Below are 25,997 nucleotides of genomic sequence, written 5' to 3'. Positions count from 1 at the left end.
TGTTATACTTAATCGTTAAAATTTATTAAGCAGCTATCATAGTAAAATAAACAAAGTAACTTTTTTCATCGAATAAAGGATGACAATTTTTTTTTTGTTCAAAAACTAGTAATATTTATATCCACTCATTGAAATAATACCCATGAAGTAAAAATGGTTATGGGAATAAGTATTTTGTGCGAAATGATGCAATATATATTTGATATTTTCACAAATGCATAAAAGAATACTTGTCAGTTAAATTTTAATCAGTTTAAATTGATTTTAAAACAATTTTTTGATTTTAAAATTATGAATATAAAAAATTTAACGTCATTAAGTATTGAAGTGGCGTCTCTTGAATCTCGATTTCGTAATGTAATACACTTCTTCGCAAGGGGCTATTACGTAGATCAATCGGAATATTACTCGAAGCATTTATTAATGTTTAATATAACATCCCAAGTAGGTTGCTGCGTCGTTTTGATTTCTTGATGATTGATCTGTTAACTTTTCCCCTCAACGAAATTCATTTGAGTCCTAGTCTTTCTTTATGTACAATATTAATTCGGAAACAATGATGAAAACAATAGGATTATACGAAAAATAAAAAAAAATACTTATTCGAATTGAAGTATTATATTTAATTAAAGTATTTTATAATATTTTATTAGGATATACAAAGTAGATCTATTTTAAAAGTATAAACATTTACAGAGGTAAAGCGCCAATAATGAAAGTTTTCACATTTTTGAATCTCCGCACTTCAGCTTACCATTAAATACTTTTCAATTGATACGATTTTCCGGTAATACTTATACGTTGTTTAACATGCGCGCATCTGCTATTTGTGATAATATTTTCCGAAATCGAAATTAAAGTTCACGTTTGTCGCACTTTGGAATCCAATCGTTCTTCCCCGCACGATCGTGCAAAAATAAAAACAATCGAAAAAAAATACAACCTCTTTCGTTCATCTTGTGACACGATCAAAAACGTACAAGTGGCCTCGTAAGAGAGAGATATCTACGCTGCTTCCGTATAAGAAATTGAATCGATGATGCACACTAATTACGCTCCGCTTTCCGCGAGCAAATTGCAAAATAATTATTTCGCTCGGCGTTTTACTGAGAGAGGAACAATTATTATTTAAGTGTACACGCACATTCGTGTACGCATTGCAACGCATTCGTATAGACATACAAATGTTGCGGACTCGTTAAACGTTTTCGGCGAGTACATGCGCGCGTATACAAACAACTTCTATCGACGCCGTGTAACCGTTTAAAATTGAGCAACTATTTTTAAGTTTGATTAATCAACTGTATTATGTGATTTGACCACTTGTACGCGCCGCACGGCTGCAGCTCGACGATCATGTGAATTGACAGTATTAGTTTTTCGTTATTCATTGTAATGCGTCAGGTTTTTCCACTCGCCAAACAGAAGGCATGCACACACATCGAAAGTGTTATTGTTCGCGTTTGTTGCATTGCGTCTCTGTGCAATATATATATACGTATACATATGTATACGTATGTATGTAAAGGAGAACTATATAAGAACTCCAAGTCCACGAGCATTGGCTATGTTATACATATACACATCCATCTATGTACACACCTTCTCCTTCCTTTGGCAAACACGTACAGCAATGTACGTATTCGTGTGCTGCGCCGCGCGGGATGGAATACGGTCTGGCGGAGCACGCTTTTACACGCGCGCGCGTGTATGACTAGATCACATCAGCCGACTAAACTGGCGTTGCAAAAACGACACTTTTAACGAGATCTATTTGCCTTTTGCAATTCTGAATTCAATCTCGAATTTTTAATAATTGCTGCCCCGCAGTCACGAATAAAACGATTTTTTACACTAATTCGGGTGATGTGGAATTGTGAAAAATTATAAGTGACAATTAATACGTAAAAGTGACGATTGATATCCGACACATTGGAGCTAAAGAGATTGAAAGTGAGCAACCGCGAAAGAAGAAAAGTACATTTAATTTTAGAAAATAAAAATTACTCAAAGTAATTATCGGAGCTCACGAACATCCCTGAGTTTGATTTATCAATTAATACAGATAAATTATTAAGTACTCATATATGACTATAAAAATATCAAGTATCGAACGATAAACGATCAGAAAGCTTAAATAAGTTACCGATTTTTGTACAAGAGACGCATTCGGCGTTTCATCTGTGAGTAATATATATTGTAGTATTGTCAGTTTTAGTGAAAATCGGTTTCCAGACGACAACTTCCGGAGGTCAGCGAACAGACGACGACAATTTGAATAAAGGCAGTCGTTGGCCTTGAAAGAAAACTTTCCGAGGTGAGAGAGTATTGCTGTTAAATACGTTATTATGTTGCCCATTTTCCATCGATCAATGGGTCAATTTTGAAGCCTTCTGCTTTTGTGTGGTGTACTGCATTTTATGGACTGAGTTGATGATCGCACCTGCGATAAATTTGTGATTCTTCTTCATTGCTAATCATTGAAGCTATATGTACAAAAATTTGAACTCTCATGTTATTATGATAAGATCTCAATAACATGGATCGATTTCAATCTTTGATTCTATTTATTTTTCATTAAAAAAAGAAAAGAATATACCGAGAAAAACGCTATTGTTTTTTTCATCAATATACATGCAATCGCAACTTTCGCTTGTGTGTCCATGAAAGCTTTATAATATGCTTAAACATATTGATTTCTGTAAGAGAAAGAATTTTATACACAGTTCACTTTTGAGTACTCGTAATGAACAAAACACTCATGGTTTTACCTCATCATTTTCTCTTCAAGACTTTAGTTTTACGACTAAATAAAATTAAAAAAAAGTATTATTATTGATATAGAAATTTATATTAAAATTGTGTTAAATCGATACAGAAATAATCAATGACTTTTGTTTGGACGAGCCCCTAGCTTTATATAAAGTTTCAACAAATTAATTATTCTATTATGTGTAAATGTTATGCATTAAAAATTTGGTGGAAATTCAATTGTTCATTGAACCACGATTCGAGGATCAAAACAATGAGCTACTATAAATAATTCGAAACTGCACTTTAAAATAACGCGTGATAAGACACAATGAGTGCACGACACGTTCAATCTCCACTATCTGAAGAGGAACTTGTTGTAAGAAACTTAATAAATTATTTTATTATTCATTACAAACTAGTTCAAATTATTTCATACTGGTATAGGCCGCATAATTTCTCGGTGTGTTAGATCATTTGATCAAGATTAGTGTAACGGTGACATTCTCTCAAAACACACAATAATCTTTTTACTCGGTGCCGATGATTTTAATACGACATGAAGTACGAAATTCGCGACAGCTCATTTACGCGATCATCAATGATTTACGCACACGTTTTGCAAACTAGCCGGAATATCTAATTATTTAGCACATTGCTTGCAGACAAAAAAAGCGACGCGTCTGACTGAATAAATTATTTTTTCGTTCATTGTTGTGCAGACTTTGGGGCAAAGACTTTACCAAATTAGTCGAGTCAAAGAATAATGCCCCGTTCAATAATCTTCTGAGAATATGACATAATGGTATTATTGTCTATTTTACTGTCGCTTTTTAAGAGCGTTAGAGACATTAGCATTTAACGACAATCGCCATGAGAGTATCTACGGAAGATTTATATCGCAAACGCGGTACCTGTCGTCACAGTCTGTAAAATATGGTCAAATATACGATCGCATAATCGTCAACGAGATCTGCGCGAGCAAAGTTTTCTTTTCAAACTTTTCTGCATGATGCAATGTCCGAAACAAATCATGCCCGCGCCGCCTATGCAGCGTTGAATCGCATGCGTCTTATTAAGATGCATTGAAACGACGCGTCCGCTGCATCCGCTGCCACACGCGCGAGATAATTGCATTAAAATCCTCTTAATGGCACTTCATCGTATATAATATACACGATGATGAGTTCGGGCCGTATAAGCTTCAACAACAATGCACGAACTTCAACTCGCTGTATATTAGCAACAAAAGATCGCGCCGGAAACGTCGGACTTCCTGATCTTGCAGATCGCGTTATTCGATTGAACGAAAAAAAAAGAGAAAAACTAGATTATAACCAGAAAAACTCGCACGTCTGCGATTCCATCGCGCGCAGCAATAAAAGTCTCTCGAGTGCCTGTGCGTCGTTGTTACACTACGGCACACACGTACGATATCGCGAGCAAGCGCGAGAGCACAGATATTTCAAAAAAAGAACACGCGTAGAAACGCATTTCGTCGTCGTCGTCGCGTCGTCGCCGCATCGGTTTGCACCAAGGTCGAGATCGACGCGCGCTCTCGTACGCAGCTCTATGATATTTCACGCACATACACTCACACATGCAAATCAGTCCGTTTGGAATCCATGCCAATTTTCCTATTGTAAATGTGCGCTTTCTGTTATTGTGTTGGTATACACATACATATATAGTTTACAATATACATGATGTTCTGCATTACATACTCGAAACGAAGCCCGAATACACGATGAATTCTCGAAGATTTTGCGCGCGCGTCGTGTTAACCGCGTGCGATAATATAAACACACGATGTATCTGCGTGTGACAGCGATATCTATCACGAGTTAGTTTCGTCAAGACAAATTTTTAGTCGTCTTGTGTTTGAGATACGGCGAATGAGACTTTTTTTGCACAAAATTCGAACTTAATAATTCGTTCAAGTGATTGACTTTCCCTGTGCGTTTAAAGTATCAATGTATCAGACGTATGTGCGACCTTTTTCGAGCTTTGTTGTATTTGATCACATTGTTATCAGTGTTAGTTTTGTTATTATTTCTTTGGTGTATGTGTCGAATGATTGATTGAAAACGTTAAGCTCGGAAAAAATGGTTTCCACAAATCACTCAATTATTTTTATTAAAAATATTAACGCATTGAAGAATATCATCGTGATAAAATTTTTTTCTTGTTTCTGAATCAAATACGTTTTTTGTACATATAACGTTCTCTTGTTTGCTCACTTATTACTATAGTAATTAAAAACTTGTACGATTTTACGGAACTAAATAATTAGAATGCTTTACAAATTTGAAAAACATTTTTTATCTTCTAGCTACATGGATTTCAATTAATATCATAACATAGTTATTTCTATGAAAAATTCTATTCTTCGTTTGACAGTGGCGTAATATTAGTGTTCATGCGTTTTTCACATGCAACTGTCAACTATGCTTAAGTTATATTGAATGATATTTCATTTGTTGTCGATTGAAAGGTAGAAAGAAGTTGGGTATTGAAATTTTTAATTTCTTTAAAATTTTATGATCGCATGCGAGCAAAAGTGATTTTGAATGATTTTTCTACTTTCTCATTTGCAACTTTAATCTGCAGATATACATCTAAGATACACTTTTGAAATATGCTTAAATCTTACATTTCTCCTTTGCGAACTAACAATCATGTGTACGAATCGCGAAAGGCAAATATATCTTTTTATCTGGATGATCAAAAATCTCAAATGATAAGATACCGATTTTATAAAATCATACCGCAATGATGTTAAAAAAGACTACTAAAATCTAGCTAACCCAAATTATTTAATCAGTCTTAATACGTACTTGAATCTATCCATAATAAATAGATACATTCATTTTAGGTGTAAAATTTATGAGTACATCTCTTTTCTACATAAACATCCAGTCTCTTGGATTTTCAAATCAGGATTTTATTTGAAAAAATTGATTTCTGTGCATACATTATCCCTTGTGACAACTAAGGCATTCAAAAAGTGTGATGAAGAATTTTCAAATTGACGAACATGGTACGCTAATTAAATACGCATTTGAATCTGACTTACTTTAAACATGTGTTGATGTATTATTTTCATTTTAATTAGAGGTAAACGGCAAAAATAATATCAGCAATGGAAAAAGTAACGGCACGGGTGAATATATCCAAAAAGACGATGGCGATGCTGTACAGCAAGCTATGGGTTTTCTTGGAAGATGGCAAATACTGATATGCACAGCAATATCGCTCATCAAGTTTCCTGTGGCCTGGCATCAATTGGCTATTGTCTTCATGGCACCGAAACAGGGATATAATTGCACAATGCCAAGCTTCATGAATAGCACGGACCAGTGTCGTGCAGAGGTCAACGGCAGTATCGTAGAATGTTCTGAATGGAAGTTTGATACATCTGTATTCCCTAAAACTATAATATCTCAAGTAAGGCAATATTCACGTTTTTTTTTAAATTGACTTTTTATAGCTTGACTCTTCGAGTTGCATCAAAACTTAATTTTTATTACAATTTTCATTCTATTTTATATAGTGGGATCTTGTTTGCTCTCGTGATAATTACGCAAATGTGCAGCAATCAATTCTTATGTTTGGCATTTTACTTGGAAGCGTTTCCTTTGGATATTTCTCAGATAGGCACGTTATTTTTTCACATTTTTCTTTTTATCGAATATTTTATTATTGAATTGATTACCGTAACAGGCTAAGCTGAAATTTGACATTTTTGATTTGATTACAGATTTGGAAGGAAAATTCCTTTAATGATAGCAATTTTATTACAATTGATATCGGGCATTGGATGTGCCATTGTTCCCTGGTTTTCAGCATTTTTATTTATGAAATTTATTAGTGCCGTCGCAACTGCTGGTACAATGGTTACTAGTTATGTCATATGTGAGTATTTCTTTTTTATCAGAAAATAATTAGAATTAAAAGACTCTTGGTTCAATTTTTTTATAATTACCATTAAATAGGCATGGAAATCGTTGGTAAAAATTGGAGAGCTGCCATAACGATACTCTATCAAATACCCTACAGTTTAGGGCATATGTCCTTAGCGGGTTTGGCATATTGGTTTAGAAACTGGCAACACTTACAATTAGCAATAACTTTACCATCTGTAGTATTACTTGGTTATTGGTGGATCGTTCCAGAGTCACCCAGGTGGCTCTTGGCTATGGGTAAACAAAAAGCTGCTTGTAAAGTACTTCGAAGTGCTGCTAAATTCAATAAATTGGATGATAAAGATATACCGGATATTGTCCGGCAACATTGTTTACATCAGGTACTCTACACTTTTGATACTTTTACATAGTTGATCTATTGCTAATTTTTTTATTTCCATACTAAAGAAATCGAAGAGAACAGAATTTGATGGGAAGCCATCTATTTTGGATCTTTTCCGTACACCCAACATGAGAATGAAATCGCTATCAATATTCTTCAATTGGACAGTCTGTGGAATGGGTTTATTTGGAATGTCTCAATACATAGGTCATGTGCAAGGAAACATTTTTATTAATTTCGCTGTATCAGGAATAATTCAAGTTCCTGGAAATTTTGTTGCATGGTGGACCATGAACGCTTTGGGAAGAAGGATAACGCTTATTATTAGCAACCTTATGACTGGAGTTGCTAGTTTTTTAATTATATGTGTTCCAGCAGGTACGATTGATAAATTTTTGGCTATCACTTGTAAACAATTTCATGATGTAATTTTTTTCTAGAAATGCAATGGTTAAAAATGATTTTTGCTTGCTTTGGTATTGTCGGTATGTCAGTCGCATTTACGACTGTTTACTTGTATTCCGGAGAACTATTTCCTACGGTAGTAAGGAATATCGGCGTAGGTACTAGTAGCATGTGTGCCCGAATCGGATCGATGCTTGCACCTTTTGTCGTTGCATTGGTAAGAAAAATAATCGATTAATGAAAAATATTTGGTATTTAAATTTGAATTTTAAAATTCTAGGCAGCTACTCAATCCTGGATTCCTCCAGTGATATTTGGTGTAATGCCAACCATTGGCGCGGCTCTTTGCTTTTTATTACCAGAAACTGCTGGTTGCGAATTACCAGAAACATTAGAAGATGGAGAAAATTTTGGAAAGTAAGTTATGAAACCACATAAGTAGCAAAATAGATCTTTTGAAATTAATTCATTGCAAAATATTTTAGAAAAAAGAAAAATATTGGAGAAGAGACAGATTTAAATGAAGCTGAGATGGCTTTTTAAACTTCAAACAAAAGATACAGCATGGAAATAATATTAAAAGTTTTATCTCTGTACAAAAAAGTACCAAAGGCCCAGTAATGATATAATACTTGACACTACTGTTTAAGTGCAATAATGTGGATATTAGCGTTAAATGAATGAAAAGTATAAGGAGAATAATTATTCTTTTAATGAGTATCGGAAAAAAAGTATACATTTAAAATTTTTTAAATAATGTTTGATCGTACAGAATAATTTATGCTCAATCTTTTGAACACGGATTTTTTAAGAGTTTTCCTGTTGCGTAGAAAAAAGAACATTTTGTTCCAATTACTTTTTTGATAATATTTGAGAAGTTGGACAAAAGATTTGCTATAACATAGTTTCGAATCTCAATGTAAAACTTTCTAGAGAAACTACTTGTTATGTTACACTAGAAAAATTAAACTTTGTTATTTCTTATTTTAAGAACCTAGTCATAAATCATATGTACAAATACGAACAATCAATTACATTCCGTTAAATCATTTAATGAAAACATCCAAAGTACGCGATATATTCAAATATTTTAATTGTTTTAAAAGTTCTGTACCTCTTTAAAAGAAAAAATAGGATAAAAAAGTTTAATTTTGTATGATATTTTGTAAATAAATTATTCATTGATCATCTTTTTAAAATGCACTGCCGTATCAAAATTTCACATTGTAGGTATTTTAATAATATCAGATAAATATTTTCAATGTTAGAGGATTCACTATTGAAGAAAGTTGTTATTAAAAGAGTTATAGTTAGAGCTGTAAGTCAACAACAACTTTGTATGAATTATTTATTTATATAAATATATTAATTTTAGAAAAATTGTTCATAATCATTTTCATCCATAATTTTTTTTCGAAAATTGTTGAATAAAATATTAAAATAGTGTTCGCTTTTTTTTGAGAAAAATGAAGAAATTTTATATTGAGCGATGATAATTATTATAATACCGACAGAAGGTAATTTCTCTCCATTGGATAATTGCTTCGTATTCTGTAGATGTACTGAAATGCGTCCAGATGTCACTCGCTGTAAGTTGAGAACAGTATTTTTATTTAAAAATTTGATATTAAGATATCTCGAAGTAAGAGTTGAAATTAATTATTAAAAATATTTTCAACACATTTTTTGTAAATAAATATACAAATACACCGTCTTGTCTTCAATTAATTATTGTCATTTTAAGTGAAAGTAAAAATATAAATAAGTTTTTTTAGATATTTTTCAGATCTAATTCACTTAGATTATCGAGCTCTAAAAATTTGAGCTGAATTATACAATAATAGATATTTTATCGAAAATCATTATTTGATAAATATTGTCTCTCTGTTAATAAACTATTTTTTCGTAGAAACAATTAAAGATCGGTTCCGGATTGTTCTGGAATTGATGATAACTCAAAAAATGCACATCGATCAAAGTGTAATAAAAGTAGATAACTAATTATGATTAGAGAAAGTAGAAAATTAATATAGTTTGATATAAGAAAAACTTTATATTGAAAAAAATTTGCCTTCTCGAGAATTATTAACATTCCAATGATTAAACTTGAACTTGATTTTATATTCCCTTAAAATGAAAATATTTTCAATTAAAACATCTTTCGAGTCACTGTAGCGTTGAATTTATTCAAAATCAATTACCTTCGGAGAAAATTGCTTCTATTTTATAAAGAAAATGTAGCGAGGAATTAATAAAATAGAAATAAATCAGAATTCAAAGCTCGATCGAAGCGCACATTGTCGCATAATGGCAGAGGAACTCGACTCGCGAGTTGCATTGAAAATCCACGCAACTGCAGCATTGGTTTGCACAGTCTCGCGCATTCGCTATATACATTGACAAAGTCAGGGACCTACTGTACTGTCTATCTGTCTGCCTGTCTCTCTCTCTCTCTTTCTCTCTCTAGCTCTGCAGCTGCAGCAGCAACAGCGAAACAAATACACTTGTAGTTGCAGTCTTCAGCAAAAGAGCATCCAGCATGAATTATTCAATTGCTCGTGGGATGCAAAACGGTTGGTGAACGTATAGAACTATTCGCTCGTGAATTCTCTCTCTCTCTTCCTCGGCAAATGTACGGCAGGCAGCGCAGCTACCGCAGACGAGAACTGCAGGTCCTTTGCCATCCGATTTGTCGGGTGAGCGATAGAGGATCGCCGCAACCGAGTGATAAAATCGAAAGTGCGGCTAAACACATTTATTCGGTGCGCGCGATCGTCGCAGTCGTCATCAACCGCGTGCGCAGAGATTTGCGCAAGTTGGATATACCCGCGCGTTCGCGAAAAAAGAGATGATAAACTATACGGAGGATTATATTTACATCTGTGCTCCACGCGCGTGTACGTGTATACGCGTGCGACCTGTATAAAAAGGAGCGAAACATATACGACAAGTCTCTCCATCTCTTTCGGCACTTCACGTGTAGCCGGCACAAGAGACACAGTAGGCGCTATATAAAGTCGAGCTCCAGTCAAGTGTAGCCTTCATTCGGCGCTATACCGTTCGCCGGGAGACTCAGACACACAACGTTGTTTCTACTTCACGCATACAGTACCCACTTATACGCACACATATTCGGTGAGTTCTGCCTGTGGATTCTTCTTCTTTTTATTATTATTATTATTATTATTATTATTATTTTACGCACATTCTCGCGCAGCACTTGATGCGTGCACACCTGCTGCAAATTTATTTTTCTCTGTTAATTTTTGCATCTCGGCGCGAAAAAAAATATCCGCACCCACGAGAGAGAATCAATAATCGTAAAACGATTCGGTTACTTTTGCGAGTGTGTGATTTACGCCCGGCTCGCATCGGTAGTAGAAATATGGGTTTGAAGCGACAGGTTTACAGTAAACATTGCTCAGCTGTTGTAAATTTAAGGCGCGATAATTTTTGTTTAACTAACGTGTACATTGTACCATATGATTTTTATGAACAAGTCTCATGAACAAGTTTTAACGATAAACCTTGCATTTACAGATCTTTTTTTTTTGTTTCGAAGTATCTCAAGGTTAAACGTAAATTCATACAATATATAATTCGATCTTTCTGAAAAACAAAATTTAATCGTTGTGCTTGAATTTGATTTCACCAGTGCACGGTAAACAATTTAATTGGAGGTTATTTCTTAATAAAAATTCTGTATTTACGAGAAAAATACATGTAATTTTAAGCGGCCTCTGCCTGTGCCGATTTCACGTTTGCATCGGTCGAGCGCACCGTGAGCACGTAAAGCCTCGTGTATACGCATGAAAATCCACCAATGTACAGAAACCTAATAATAATGACTCCATTATCGAGTACACAAACAAACAGCAGTCTCGTCCTTAATAATTTTCACCAGTACAAAAAAAAGTTTCATCGTTCGGTCGATAAAGCCGATGAAGCAACCATAACGACGAGCACGCGCGAATCGACAGCCGAAGCCGGTTTTAATGCAGAGCCAACTGCTCATTGAGATCGTTAATTGGTATTGGAGAAAAAAAAGTCAGCTGTCTGACGGAACGATTCATAATAAACCGAGGACTAATCGCAAAAGATATCTTCGATCTGCCTTGTAAATTATTGGATATCTAAGATCCTACTTCTAGGACCAATACATAAGTAATGGCGAGTGTAGAATCTCTCGCGCGCGACAATCACGCACATCTCTTTTTATTCGTACTCGACACATATAGGTACAGCTAGTCAATGATAAATAATTGGTTGTGAATAATAACACGCGAATGTTTTACAAGATACATGATAAATAGTAAATTTATGCAATCGTATGAATACATCTTGTTGTACACATACGCATGAAACCAATGCACACACACTGCAAAAAAAAGTTTCATATTTTTTGAAAAAGAGAGAAAAAATAAAAGAAAAGAAGATTGTCATTGCGAAACGATCGGATGCAATTATTTTTTATACAATTAACACAATATAAATCTCGATGCGCAGGTGTCATTATGATATTTCATTCACGTGACTTATGTAAAAAAAATTCTATATAATGTATCGGTGCCGATAAGCAAGCTCACGTGTGCGTACAAACTATATCAGATTAAAATAATTACATTCATCAGAGAAAAAGGCGCAGTACGAGCCCATCATGATCTTTTGTCATTTTGCAGATATGCGGTGGATAATGCTCGTTTTGGCCCTGGTGGCAGCCGTTAGCTGTCACCCGCCCGAAGTACAGTACTCCTGGGACAAGATCGATTATAACTTCCCGAATGAATCAATGAGACAGGCCTACACGAGCCGCGGCGATTTCATCCCAGCCAACAACTTGCCGGTCGGCGTTGCTACATGGAAGGACAAAATGTTTGTCACGGTGGCCAGATGGAAAAAAGGAGTAGCCTCCAATTTGAACGTCATCGACATGTCAAAAACCACTGGTAGGATTCATACGAATAATAGTGTTCGATTTAAAATTGAAATTTTGCGGAAATTAAAATATTAAAAGTATCAATTACGCCCGTAGATAAATCGCCGCAGCTCACGCCTTATCCAAGTTGGGAAGCCAACGATTTACACTCGACCGAGAATGACGCAATCGTTAGTATTTTCCGCATACGAGTCGACGCCTGCGATCGCCTTTGGGGAGTCGACACCGGCATCGAAGATATTCTGGGAGATACCAAAGTCGTCAGACCGCCGAGGCTCATTGTCATCGATCTCAACACGGACAAAGTAAATGACGTTTGTTTTTCGCTCACAATTTAAGATTCCGTTAATTAACGACGATTGAATATTACGAATTTTACGATTCGCGCATTGAATAATTCTTGTGCTTGGGCAATAAAAGACGAGCCACAAAGGATTGTAACAGCATGAATAACACATTATATTCGTCCGATACGATTGATACACGAGTTAGAGATTATGTTATGAATCTGTAGAGACTATAAAAAGTTTGATCGTATACGCGTTAGACGGTGCCAGTTAAAAATGATGAACGATGATGGTGCTATATACCGCACGCGCGCATAATACGCATTACGACGCGTTCTATGCATGTACAGACGTCTATGTGTACAGCATGCAAAGCTCGTACAGAAAGAGAGAGAGTAAGAAAGTTTTGACATGAAAAGGGCACGTTTGAAACTTTTTGCAGATACTGCTCACCTACACGCTGAAAGATTCGGATCAGAAAGCCGAGTCGTTCTTCGCCGACCTCGCCGTCGACGCGGACAAGGATTCCTGCGATGACGCCTACGCTTACTTATCTGATCTCGGTGGTTACGGCCTCGTTGTTTACAGCCTGGCGCAAAATAATTCCTGGCGTTTCCATCACAATTACTTCCACTTCGATCCCTTGAACGGTAAGTATATCTGCTGCGCCGCGCCGCAAAGTACGGATCGGCTTTTATATTCTAATTTTTCGAGATGCACTCGACGAGATAGCGCACGCGCGGATATAACATAAACCTCCAAGAGGATTACAATATTTTTATACTTTTGTTCGATCGTTGCTCGCTCGGCGTATTCGCTCGCTGCTTTCATTTTTATTATTATTCAATATACCGTTTCGTATCGTGACGCAAAAAAACCATCTTGTACAAGGAGTTCTTTACAACGTCACATGGATATAAGTAGTGTTACTTCATTCGTAATAAAGAGGTACCACTTTTGCCAAAAATTAAACGAATCAAAGCTCAATGTTAACGATCGTTTACCGATTTTTAGCAAACCTAGTTCATGAATATTCATGAACTTCTAACGTCCCCGAGAACAAAGCTACAGTATGTAAGATATAGAGCTTGATTAATTATTGCCCCCAGAGAAAAGTGTTTTGTCGCGGTACAACGTGGTGTCATTATGACACCGCAGCATGAATTACGAAAGTTTCATTAAGTCAAAATCTTATCAGCGCGAACGTATAATAAAATACATATAAAATATAAAAGCGCAGCGCACGCATAAAAGTCGTAACCATGCCGGGTATAAGCTCGTAATAGAGCAGCAGCGCGACGCGTTCACCATCATCAATTCCATCTTTTTAAGTGTACATACAGTATATTACGAGGCCACTTGCACGAGAAATTACATTATATTTGACCTTATCATGCTGCTGCTGCTACTGCTATATATTGCCTGCTGCTGCTGCAGTGACAGACTTTCGCGGCAGCAGAAATACCAGCAGACCGCATCATTAATAATCTTCTCTCTTTCTCATTCTCTTCTCTCTTCTTCTTCTTCTTCTATACTGCAATGACATAACACATCACTGTTATATACGGCGATGAACGTACGGCATGTTCTGAAGTCTTTTGGTGATATTTCGCAGGTGACTACAACGTCAGCGGCATAAACTTCCACTGGACAGATGGCCTGTTCGGCATGGCCGTGTCGCCCAAGCGCGAGGACGGCAGCAAGACCCTGTACTTCCACGCCTTCTCGGCGATCCGCGAATTCTCCGTGCCCACTCACGTGCTGAAAAACGAGAGCCTCGCCGCGGCGGAAAATTACAATCTATTCAAGCTCGAGGGTGTCAAGGGTGATCTCACCCAGGGCACGTCCTCCGCCATGGATCTCAAGAACGGCATCATTTATTTCGCCCAGATCAACCGTCACGGCATCGCCTGCTGGAACATCAACAAGCCGCTCAGTCCGGAGACATTCAGTGAGTATTACACACGTATTCTTATTTATTATTGTACGTACGGTACGTACACGCATACTCGCGTAGTAGACGTCTTCATATCAGCGTATACTTTCGTTTATCGGATGTATTTGCTCAGAGAGATGTGCTCCGGCAGATAGTTTATTGCGCACTGTACGAGAATCGAATATATGTACTACATATAGGTACACGCTCGAACAAACTTGAGGGATTGCGCGAACACGAGGCAATGATTGAGTTTGTCGGTGCAGTTTGTGCGCGTCTGCGATGCAAAACATGATCGCGCGTATGTGTGACGCATACACGCATACACGCATACACGCATACTACGATGAGCATTTTCAATACTTGACCGGTGAAACGGAAACGCTATACGCGTGTTTCTCTCTCTCTCTCTCCTCTTCTCGTGTCGGCTTCTTGTTGCATTCGATGCAAATAATGCCAATGAAATATTATGATTATCAATTACTGCACTGCACGACTCGAGCGATTACACGCGTCCTTTTTATTCAGAATTTGGTGCGATTTAATTTTTATTCTTCTTTTCACAGGTCTAATTTATCAGAATGCAGAAACGATGGCTTTCCCGAATGACATAGCCGTGGATCTGTCGAGCAGAAAATTATACGTTATGGTGAGCAACGTGCCGAAATTAATGTACAACGAACTAGGTGACGATAATAAGTACACCGTGTTCACTCAGAGCCTCGATGTGCTCGCTCATCACTGCTAATATAAAATATTGCACAATGGAGTGTTCCTGTGATTTTTTTTCACTATTATGAATCACCGATTGGATTCGCTATGAACTACTTTTTCTTTCGATTATTTTGATTAGTTTTATATAGTAAAGCATTTGATGCACAACGAAAATTTACTCAACTACATATTATATGATAATTTAATTTTTAAAAATGTGATAAGGCTTTTATACGTTATAAAGATATAGTAAAATAAAATTTTGCTATAAACCATGAATTTCAAATCTTGTTTTTGATTGTTGCAAGCTTACATCGTCACTGAATCTCATTAACAAGCGAAAATCCTAATGATGTAAAACCGAAAGTACACGAAAAATGTTCTCCCAACGTTGATTATTACGTCTTCGTAACACCATGGACGTGCACCGACGCTCGATTAATTCATTACAAAGGACCGAAGTGTCATATATAATCGTGTAACTATTTTCCGGAGAGGCAGCAGCAGGAACAGGCGCTGCTCCAGCTCCTCGATACCTCTATATATACTCGTCGATAACCGTTCGAAATTTTAACAAGCGCCGCAACAAACTCCTCGAGCTGCCGAGGTGCATGACGCGCCGCGCCGCCAGTGCAGTACAGCATCGGCACGTGCCTCGGTGGCGCGAAGCTCGTACCTTCTATATATACTACTCTTCTAGCTACCCTTCGCTTGCTAGCGAAATACCCCGAAGTCATTTATCCAAAACGTTTCTTCGCTGTAGTACTCGATGAAATCGCTGTCATCGCTGTATATGTGTGTGTGCAGTATAAAACGGGAGCTCGTCGACGACGCAGCTTTCGCTCGTATACAGGGCATCGAGGCATTTTACGCACAAGCACGCGCCGCGCGCACGCTAAACTTCTCGTAATACACGTACACCGTGGGTATACGAGCTAGAGCAAAGCCAAAAAGAAAGAAGGAAGAAGCTGAGAAGTAAGCATCATCATCGGCTCTTCGCGCAGTTGTTGCCCTCGAGGCGGTGCGTGGCAGCTATTATCTTTTTCGTGTATCACAAGTGTCGACTGTCGAGTCGTAAGCTGAGCGCGACTCCCTCTTTATATAGGTTTGGTATGTAAGTACGATGCGATGGCGCTTAACAATGTGCGGTACAAAAATCGCTTTTTCGGCTCCCTTCCGACAGCAACGAGCGCCTGCACAATTGACTCACTCGCGGGATCCTCCCAGTAATTTTTTCATCTCCCTTTTCTTGTAGGCGCGCGGGCAAGACAATAACTAAACCGACAAGTAACGGTGGACACTCTTATTAACGGAGCAACGACGGCTAGTCCTGCACGTACACGCGAGAGTGTACACTTTAAGCCTCCCTTTCATTTTTTTTTATTTCGGCTCGATCAGAGACGAAGTCGTCGTCGTCGGAGCATTGCACGGGGGAGGAGAGACTAGTGCGACGTATAAACTACATAGAGAGAGAGAGAGAGAGAGAGAGCATGTGTGTACGCTATACAATTAGCCGAATGAAAATGTAACACGAGAGTCGCGCGTGACTTTCGCCGAGCTCTTTATTTCGCGAGTGAATCTCTGTGCAGCTCTGCAGCTCTCTTTCTCTCTCTCTCTCTCTGTGCAGGCGTAGTGATTGTCACTTTGTCAACGCGTCGAGAGCTCGCCGCCACGCCACGCCACGCGCGCTCGACGTTATATACGATATACATATAGGAGCAGTACCGGGTTCTCGTCCCCTTCGTGCACAACCGCATACATACATACACACAGACACAGACGCGTGGAGAGGACTCTCGAGTTCCACTGTATCGCCTGTGTCCTATGCTACTGCTGCTGCATGCCTGTCTGCTCGTGCCCTAACTATATACGTATAACTATAATATACCTACGTCATTTGTATATACGTATATAATGTTTGCCGTGTGTGTGCATTACCGAGTCGACAGAAATTCAGTTGTGAATTTTTCGCGGTTGCTTTTTAATTGCCCCCTTGCCTTTCTTTTTCTCTCTCCTACGTGCGGTTCTTTGTATAAGTGGCTATATGCATACTGACCCCTTAAAACTAAAAAGCAAGTATAAAAAATGCCGTACACGGAGCCGTGAATAGGTATATATATATATGTGGCATTATACGCGTGCAACATATACAGCGACGAATGGGTGGCTCAAAGAGTTGTTCCCGTGGCCATTGGCACATGCGCGACGTATATACCTATTGCACACGAGGCGAGAAAGTGTCACAGTTGTCATGCGGCGACGCGGTGCGCGACGTAAAATGAGATTCAAATGCCAGTTGCTGCACTTTCAACTCTATTATACGCGCGCGCACTCGTACACATATACGCAACCATAATAAATATAAAAAGTCCGAGTGTTCGGGCGCCAATTTATAACGTAGGTGTGTGTGCGTCGTAAAAAAATATAATAATGCGCATATAGACAAAAATGCTGTCAGTCTCTCCCAAGCGCTGAGAAAAAAATGCATGGGCTTTGTCACATTTTTCTCGATCTTTTTCACTCTCTTGTACGCAATGATGTGAACACAGTCGGTTACTGTTATACAGATTCGATTCGTCAAGCCACGAGACTGTGTGATGCGCTAGCAGCAGCTTTGTTATACTTTTTTTGTCATCAACGTACATGATAGAGCGAATACATTATTTCGGGAGAATTTTTCCTTCCTCCAAATCGAGCTTTATAATATTCATTGACAGCTTGGTGTGGAACAAATGAAATTACTTATAAATTTCCTGCGCGCACGAGGAATAAATAGCGTACATTTTCCGCCTCACCGAATCATTATATTTAAATTCTGAAATCAATGTCAATCCGGCCGAGTCGAAAATACGTTTTCGCCAATCGAATGTGCACGCGCGCGATAATTAAATAAACACTCTGCTCGACGCTCTCGCAAGCGAACTTATTATCTGTGGAGCCCAAGTTTTCGTCATTCCTCGACCACACGATATATACATACATACGTATATACAGGGCTCGGTGCGGCATCGAGGTTGTACAGATGGTCCTAATTGGATATAGTTCAGCTCGTTTCGTTTCTTTTCTGTGTGTGCTGATGTCACTCACAGACAAGTGTGGGAATTTCTTTTTCCAATTGCACACTGTGTTGGCGCGGCGGAACTATTGTAACAAGACGGCGAAATCGGAGCGAAGCGGCGTGCGGGGGAGGGCGGGCAACGCGCGGGAGAACGTCTATCTTCAAAACCAAGAAAATCTCATTAACTTTCTACAGTCGTTACTTTTTCTTCTTCTTACTTTTTTTTCGACTCGACAACCGAGGTTCAATAAAGCACAATCTGTACTGATCGATTATGTAGATAATTCCATAATCAATATGGAATTTATTTAAAAATGGAAACAAACTGATACTGCTTGCAAGCTTCATTTCTAAAGCTTCTGTTTAAATAGAAAAAAAAATTGTAGTCAGTTTTATATCATTAATTGAAACAGTCGAATCATGTCAGTCCAGTCAGACAAAAAATCAGCATTTTAGAGGGAGTAAACGGCAAGAGTTACTTTTTCAAAAGAAAATAAAAATATTACATTAAGCTCGGGAGCATTGTGTCTTTTCGAGCGAAAGGGAAAACCGTCCATCCGTAGGTAAGCATCGGCAAACAACCACCAAAGCAAGTACTCCGTGAAATCGGCGCGCTTCTCGAAGGTAAAAAAAAGGGATGCGCTGCCGCGTGTGTCTATGTCACGCAAATATAATTTACTCGCCTAGTGCTATACTTTTTTTACCTCTCATTTTTTCCCTTTTTTATTTCCTTCCTTTCGCTTCGTACATAGGTTTAACCTCAACTTCATTGGATTTTGGCGTGTGCGGCTATACGTTATAATGAAAATGCGAGCTACGTTGAATTTGACACGCAATCGCGGATTATTATTACCACGCGTGTGATCAATGAACTAATTACATCCAAACGATATATTTTCAAGCATGTGTGTGTGTGTTTTTTTATTCACTTGTTGGGTTTCGCCCACACACAGTAAAACTGCACACGGCATGCTATACGCGCGCGCTCGTATAATTCTCTTTCGACCCTTTCGTTTTTAATATTTAGCAGGCACGTACGTATACGCGTATACACACGAGTAGCGAGCGCTGCAGCTGAGCACCCTGAGTCACCACGGCATATACTACTCGAAAGAGTCCATTTAACGCAACATCTGTTATATTCTGCAGGGAGAGAAGAAGAAAAAGGAGAAGAAAAAAAAAATTGCTCGCCATGCGTGCGCGCTATGTGTGGCACGCGATGGAAAAGCGAAAAGTTTATTACGTCGTCTTTAGCCTTGCTGCGCGCTCGGGAAATGATGATGGAAAAGCGCCGGGGCATGGTCAACTGCGTGAAAGCTCTCTTTCCGAGCGAGAGAGAAGATCGCCATTTGTACCGGAGTTCTCGCGCCCGTATGTGGCATATATGAGTGAAAGAAGGATTTTTCGATTATTGGCTCTCACCCTCTCTTTTTCTCTAATAATTCAGCTTTGCAGAGAAGCCTTTCAATGTTCGTACTTACTACCTTTTTTACCGGTATAGAATGAAGAGCGAGTGAGAGAGCGACGATGCACGTATTGTGCGAGAGTTTCAAAAGATTTTTCTCCCTTTTATATTATTTCTCTTTTTCCATTCAAGAGTCTCATTCGTTTCTCTCTCTCTCTCTCTCTTTATACTACACACATTGATTTGTTGGAAAAAGGCGTGAAAGATAAAAGTTAGATATGGATCGATCGTGATTGAAGAAGCGAGAGATATGGCAAGAGCTCAGTAGCACGCTATATATAATACCCTTATGTGACAAGGACCGGTCAACGAAAGTGATTTCCTGCCAATGTGACGTGGCTCTGAGGCGCTTGTGTGCAGATATTGCAAAAGATAAAAAGTCCATGTATTACTTATATATAGACAGATTTCTAGATGAGAAATTTCAACGATCTGCACAAAAGTTCGTCGTCGGAGTTCGCGAGAAAGAGAAAGAGAAAGAGAGAGGATCGCTCGTGAGAAACGAGATTTTTCGCTGAGGGAGGTCGCACGCGCGCGCGAGCTCCGCGTCCATATCGAAAAGTGTGGATCTATTGTTTTTTCCATGAGATGGAGGCAACTTAGCTAGTGGGAGCTCAGAGCCGCCGCCGTCGCCACCGCCGCTGTGTGCAAGTCTTTTCTAGCGGAAAATAACGAACGTCGAATTCGACACGTGAGAGAGAAAGAGAGAAAAAGGGAAGAGAATGAAAACGTCCGGAATTGACTCGAAAACCTATACGATATAGAGAAATAGTTGCCTTTTTTTTCTCGTCGGTATATAAAAGTGTGTGTGTGTGTGTGTATTGCATGAGCAGGAGCTGTCCTTAAAAAATATTGAGTTACGTAAGAAATTGAGCTCGTACGTTCCCAAAAAAAGACGTGCAGGACCAAAAGTGGGGATTCCGTCGATGTGAAACGCGCCGCCCTCAGGGCTCAGAGTTACATTTTTTTCAATCGATGTTTTTAAAATCAATCGATAATGTTACGTCTCATCGACGTAATCATAACTTACAAGGCTAACAATCGTTCGCTATTATTTCTTCCTTATTGCTCTTTTTTTTCATCATTGTGAATAAATTTTTGCGCTAGCACAGAATTACATGAGAAGTTTCTTAAACGAAGTTGGACGAACTCGTTACATTCGACGGTAGAATAGAGACGTGGATTAAATTATCTTTTCAGTCTAAAATCAGGTAAAAAGGTCTTCGCAGTCGTTATCTTTGCTCGATATCGAATATTTTTCGACCGAATATAACGAGGGTGAAAATTTGCTACGGTTCAATCAAAGTCCCTTGGATTTGAATCAGACGCTGTTCACTGCTAGCTTTTTCAACTGCGAAGTACCGTAAACGCATTTTAAATTATTATATATTTATGCTCAGACGCAACAGTAACACGAGCTTATTAAAAACGACATTAACATATAGATGTTTCAATTCTTATTTTCGCTCTTAGATCGAGCGACTCGATATTTTTCCGAAGCATTACGTGTGCGGGCGTCCTTGAAGCGTAACGTAAAATCGCGCGTCAAGACGCAGACCTCTTATACGAGCGCACTTGAAAAAAAAAATGGTTAACATTTATTGTCTGGTATAGCATGTAAGCCATAAAGAGTTCGGACATACATTTATGTGTAGAGAGTTGCGAGTTATCGAGGGCGTCCATCTCTTGCTCGGCAGAGTATTTTATAAGGTATACGGGGTTGAGAGGGACGCAGGGTCACAAGGTATATATTATATATATACACAGTGGCAGTTGCACATGTACTTCTCCTCCTGGCCCTTTTTCCCTCCCGCGCGCGCTCTCTCTCTCTCATGCTCTGACAGGCACCAATTAAAACATGCTAACGAGCTGCTGATCCGCTGCCGATACAATTCTTCTCTCTTGTTGCACACAGCTCGTCGCGAGTCCTAATTAAATTCGCCCAAGTATATAGCTGCCTGTTTTATATATATTCATATATATACTTACCTCGTGATCTATAACAAAGGGAAAGGTCCGCAAGGCGGCAGAACAGACACGACGACGGTAACGTCACAGAACAGTTTAAGGTTCGAGCACGGTTGAATCGCAGATATTTCGGTGGAATACATTTGAGATTCGGCATGGGCTTCACACATTATCGCAAAAGCATACATAAACTGCAGGATACTCGTGACAGTGTTTGAATTAAAAACTTCTTTTACCACGTGAATAGGTTTCAAATCGCGATACATCGAGGAATCGCGAATATTTTTCACATCCCAAAATTGTTCTGCAACACTTGTCGAGAATGCAACAATTTACGGGTTATACAATGTCACCAAATCGATCTCGACCTTTCACCCTGCACCGCTCACTGCTGCGTCATTTTTCCGGTGAACGAATATCGGCTCGATCCCGAGTGATCGCCACAATTGCGGTTGCTCGTGGCACACTTCCTTTCCGCTGCTGAGTCGGGTGTGTATGCAATCGCCAAAACAATGACCCATGCATGCGGTACACAAATGGACAACACGATTAGTTCTCGTACAAAGAACAAACAAATATCGTTGATCGGTTGTACAAGCCAACGATTGGGTGAAAAGTCGATGTCCGATGCATATACAGATCGAAAGACAATAGCTCGACGCATCCATATTTCGGATAAGATATTTATAGTTGTTGTTGTTGACGTTGGATGGCACGTGCGTGTAAAAGTTGTAGAGATTGCGTTGCTATGTGTTGATAAATATGAATGAAGCATTGGGTACTTCCATAGCTCTCTGACTTCATTAATATCTTGGAGAGCCTCTTTTCTCTTTTTTAGTGTATTCTAATTCTTTTGCTTTGCGTGAAGACGGGACACTTGAAAGTCTACGCAAAAATCCGATTATGCAAAGTTGCTCGAAAAAGTCCGATGAAAAAGTAATGCAGTGAATAACAAAAACAAAAATGAGGAAGTAAAAAAGACGAATGAAAAAAACTGTATTTAAAGTTTAAGTGAACGTAAAATAAAGGGATATATCGATTAAAAAAAGAAGAAAAAAGAAAAGAGGTGAACTTTTACAACAAAAGCTTTGAGCCGAGTATCACGAGAGTTCGTACATTTTTAATTATCGTTAAAGAGCAAAAGACGTAAATGCGTCTATGCATATTTACTTCGGAGTGCCTCTTAATTTCACTTTCAACGGCCCCGTGCATATATATATATTACATCCATGCCGCATGTTAGCCCGGAACATTATAGTCGTATATTTCCTCGTACTAAAACTCTAATATTGCTTAATTAAAGGTTCAGCAAAGCAAATCTACTGTATATACATTGCGGAATTATTTCCTACTCGCAAAGGCTTTTTTATTATTATTCTTTTTTTTTTTTACTTTTGCAAATTATACTTTCATGAACTCGAAATCGTCGCACTCGCATCTACATGCAAAATTAATGTTTAAAATATACACTAAATGAATCGTTTTAAACTGCGGGCGGGCGTGTAGCGGCAGTAGTAGCACTGCGGATTCACGCTAGATGGATAGCTAATGCGCGTCCTCAATTTTTACGTCGCAGATATGCAGATTTTAAACTTTTATACAGAGAAAACCTTTGCCACGTGCATAAGTTTACTTACAACTCCAAATGTAGGTACATCTTGAGTCTTATGGTTGTATAAATTACGAACAAATATTTTGGTTGCGACTGTATAATATTTGCCCAAGTATTATTTGGGTTGGAAAAAGTAACGAACTTTATTTCATGCGATACAAAGTTAAAGTAAAAATTCTGCACGCAGCTATATTAATTCACTTTTGCGTTTTATCAGGAAAGAAAAAATGAAAAATTTTCCGAGATAACTCGTACTTTATACTTCTAAATAATTCACTGCAGCGAGTGCTTTCGAGCATTACAAGGGGATGATGCTATAATGGTCCAGAAAAAAGCTACACAGCGTAAGAGTCTGCATGTATAGACAGCCTAGCACTGCAATATCGCGCGTGCAAATTGCTCAGACAGGCAAATCATTGAAAGGCTCTCTATACACGTATTGCACGGTGGTTATGTAGAGTCGATACGAGCACGTGACAACTATTACAGGGCAGCACAAGAGCAGCTCGTTGCGATCGAAACAATAAGAGCTTAGAGGCCTATAAGAGATGCAAAAAAAGGCGTCATGCCTCTTTTCTGTCGAAGTAGTAGTAGTAGTAACGGCATGCCTGCAGGGCTCGCTGTATTATATCTGTATGTTCACGCTCGCGACACCCACACCCACGCACTTATTGTACATGCAGGTCATTCGTATGTATGTGCGTTTCGCGTGTACATATAAGCTGTCAGCTGACGCGCCCCGAAGGCTTGAAAGGTACACGCTCGTCATCGGCTGCTGCTCTCTATTTTTGTCTCCTCTGCGTTCTGTAATTTTTGCGCCACCTCACAATGGGCCAGCTGATTAAGCTGCTACCGCACACGGCTTTATGCATATATAGACCGGCTCCTGCCTGTCTATAACGCCTATCCCTTATAATATAAGCCTCGAGCTTTTGCGTTATATGCCGTTGCTGCGAGCTGGCTGTGGCTGTAATCATCGGGGCACTGCTGCTGCCGCCGCCGCTACTCTGTGGCGTAATACTCAAAACCCAGAAGGATTCGCTTCCGTTCCGCCTATATTACTCGCTTTTATATGCCATGTACCATCCATTGTGCGCGTTTGGCTTTCGATGTTTCTGCATAGTGCAGCGTTGAGGGAATATTACGTGGGTGGGCTAGACCACTCGTGACTATATACAAGTAGTCTTGGTTTCGAAATATAAGTTCGATTTTAATGTGAGTCAATAATCGAAACAATAATACGTCCGTACGAATTTTCAACGTCATTTTCAACTTTTGGTTTTTGTAGAATAATTCTATTAATATCTTATATAAATTTAATGCATTTCATAATTAGCGTTGATCTATAATTCTAAGCTGATTGAATTTAGTTTATCCATGCGCACAGCACATTAGGAGACTGTAGACCAATCGCAGTTCGAATAAAACAGCTTCGCATCATTTTTTTAAGACACGATAATGATGAAAACCTCTGCAGCGAAGAGCGACAAGCGTTTCGAGCTTCGAATTTCATTACAATGGGAAACATTTAATTCATAAAAAATTTCTTTCAAAGTACGATCATATACCCGAGTTACACCCCTGTACGGTGTTTACACTCGAGTCCCCGCGCGCCAACACACGAAATTTCAATTAGAACGTATAATAATAAAAATCAAACAAAACGCGCGGCCAATAATACACTCGTAAAGTTTACCTCATACTTGCTTATTTCATAATTCATGCGCTCGCTCGTACTGTATGTGCGCCGCTGCTGCCTTATAGCGATGGCACGAGGCCAAAAGCTGCCGCAGTAGCAGTCATCTTGTCAGCTGCTGCGCGCGCTAGCTTTTAATTCAGAGAGCTCGTATAAGCAGTGTTAAGCTCGTATATATAGGTGCAAAGCACGAGCCGTACAGTGCGGAAGGGTAAAAAGCCGGAAGGGTCAGCAGACGAGTGAATTGCTCCTGCAGCGCAGCTAGAGCGTCTATGCAGTAAGAGAGGTCTAACCATGATGCACTCGAAACGCGCACACACACGTATACACTTGCCGACATCGTCATCGTTATAATCACGATTGTCGTGCCGGAGCAGCAAACCTTAACCACGCGGTAACATTTGAATTGATCTCTCGGACAGCGTGTGTGCGCACAGTATATGGGTTCTTCTTCGTAGAGTTTGATAAGTCAAAACCGGTACGTGATCCACGTCTGATATTTAAAATGCAACTTTGAGACTCTGTAAATCCAAAAAGATGCCACTTCTACGGGTCTCAAATTTCCAAAGATTTCAATTTTTCAATGTTTTCGTTAGACTTCGTACATCGTTTCTATCCAATTTTTCAATTAAATGAGGGTTGACGCGATACAGTCCATGTATAAATAAAAGCAACAGCAGCAACGGCCATCAGTCTGGGCTCTCGAAGCCACGGAGCATTTACAAACGTTGCGGATGGCTGCGGTACAGAGGATAGTCGGGTATATGTCTGAATCGCAGCCCAGAGTGAATATACACGGCAACGTACTTATATACAATGCAGCTGTAACGAGATAATTGCAACAGGCGACGTAGAAATTCT

General features: G+C 38.8%; 2 protein-coding genes across 7 annotated transcripts; both read left to right on the top strand.

Annotated features, from left to right (window-relative positions):
• Window positions 1–1,671: 1,671 nt before the first annotated feature.
• Window positions 1,672–8,614, top strand: LOC106651950 (organic cation transporter protein). 6 transcript variants are annotated; one of them, XM_014370659.2, is made up of 10 exons: window positions 1,675–2,317; window positions 5,627–5,791; window positions 5,867–6,198; window positions 6,305–6,408; window positions 6,512–6,666; window positions 6,747–7,057; window positions 7,125–7,437; window positions 7,500–7,681; window positions 7,745–7,881; window positions 7,950–8,614. In XM_014370659.2, exons 2-10 carry the CDS (start codon window positions 5,764–5,766, stop codon window positions 8,005–8,007), a joined length of 1,620 nt encoding a protein of 539 aa, XP_014226145.1. In that variant the 5' UTR covers window positions 1,675–2,317; window positions 5,627–5,763; the 3' UTR covers window positions 8,008–8,614. The 6 variants fall into 6 exon arrangements, with proteins under 6 accessions (XP_023315864.1, XP_014226145.1, XP_014226148.1 ...); XM_014370662.2 differs by lacking the exon at window positions 1,675–2,317 and adding an exon at window positions 2,846–3,130; XM_023460095.1 differs by lacking the exon at window positions 1,675–2,317 and adding an exon at window positions 4,450–4,707.
• A 1,820-nt stretch (window positions 8,615–10,434) lies between these two features.
• LOC106651854 (protein yellow-like) lies at window positions 10,435–15,616 on the top strand. The gene is made up of 6 exons (XM_014370540.2): window positions 10,435–10,599; window positions 12,144–12,410; window positions 12,497–12,705; window positions 13,130–13,337; window positions 14,303–14,638; window positions 15,190–15,616. Exons 2-6 carry the CDS (start codon window positions 12,146–12,148, stop codon window positions 15,369–15,371), a joined length of 1,200 nt encoding a protein of 399 aa, XP_014226026.1. The 5' UTR covers window positions 10,435–10,599; window positions 12,144–12,145; the 3' UTR covers window positions 15,372–15,616.
• Window positions 15,617–25,997: the final 10,381 nt, after the last annotated feature.

The sequence above is a fragment of the Trichogramma pretiosum genome, unplaced genomic scaffold (genome assembly GCF_000599845.2).
Source record: "Trichogramma pretiosum strain Unisexual culture from Peru unplaced genomic scaffold, Tpre_2.0 scaffold42, whole genome shotgun sequence".
NCBI lineage: Eukaryota > Metazoa > Arthropoda > Insecta > Hymenoptera > Trichogrammatidae > Trichogramma > Trichogramma pretiosum.
Note: the sequence above shows the minus strand (reverse complement) of the source record. Positions and strands in the feature narration are given on the sequence as shown.

Coding starts and splice junctions, on each gene's coding strand:
- LOC106651950 (XM_014370659.2), top strand. CDS start 5,764: ATGAAGAATTTTCAAATTGACGAACATG. Junction 5,792..5,866: donor TTTTCAAATTGACGAACATG/GTACGCTAATTA, acceptor CATTTTAATTAG/AGGTAAACGGCAAAAATAAT. Junction 7,058..7,124: donor GGCAACATTGTTTACATCAG/GTACTCTACACT, acceptor TCCATACTAAAG/AAATCGAAGAGAACAGAATT.
- LOC106651854 (XM_014370540.2), top strand. CDS start 12,146: ATGCGGTGGATAATGCTCGTTTTGGCCCTGGTGGCAGCCGTTAGCTGT. Junction 12,411..12,496: donor CGACATGTCAAAAACCACTG/GTAGGATTCATA, acceptor TTACGCCCGTAG/ATAAATCGCCGCAGCTCACG. Junction 14,639..15,189: donor GCTCAGTCCGGAGACATTCA/GTGAGTATTACA, acceptor TTCTTTTCACAG/GTCTAATTTATCAGAATGCA.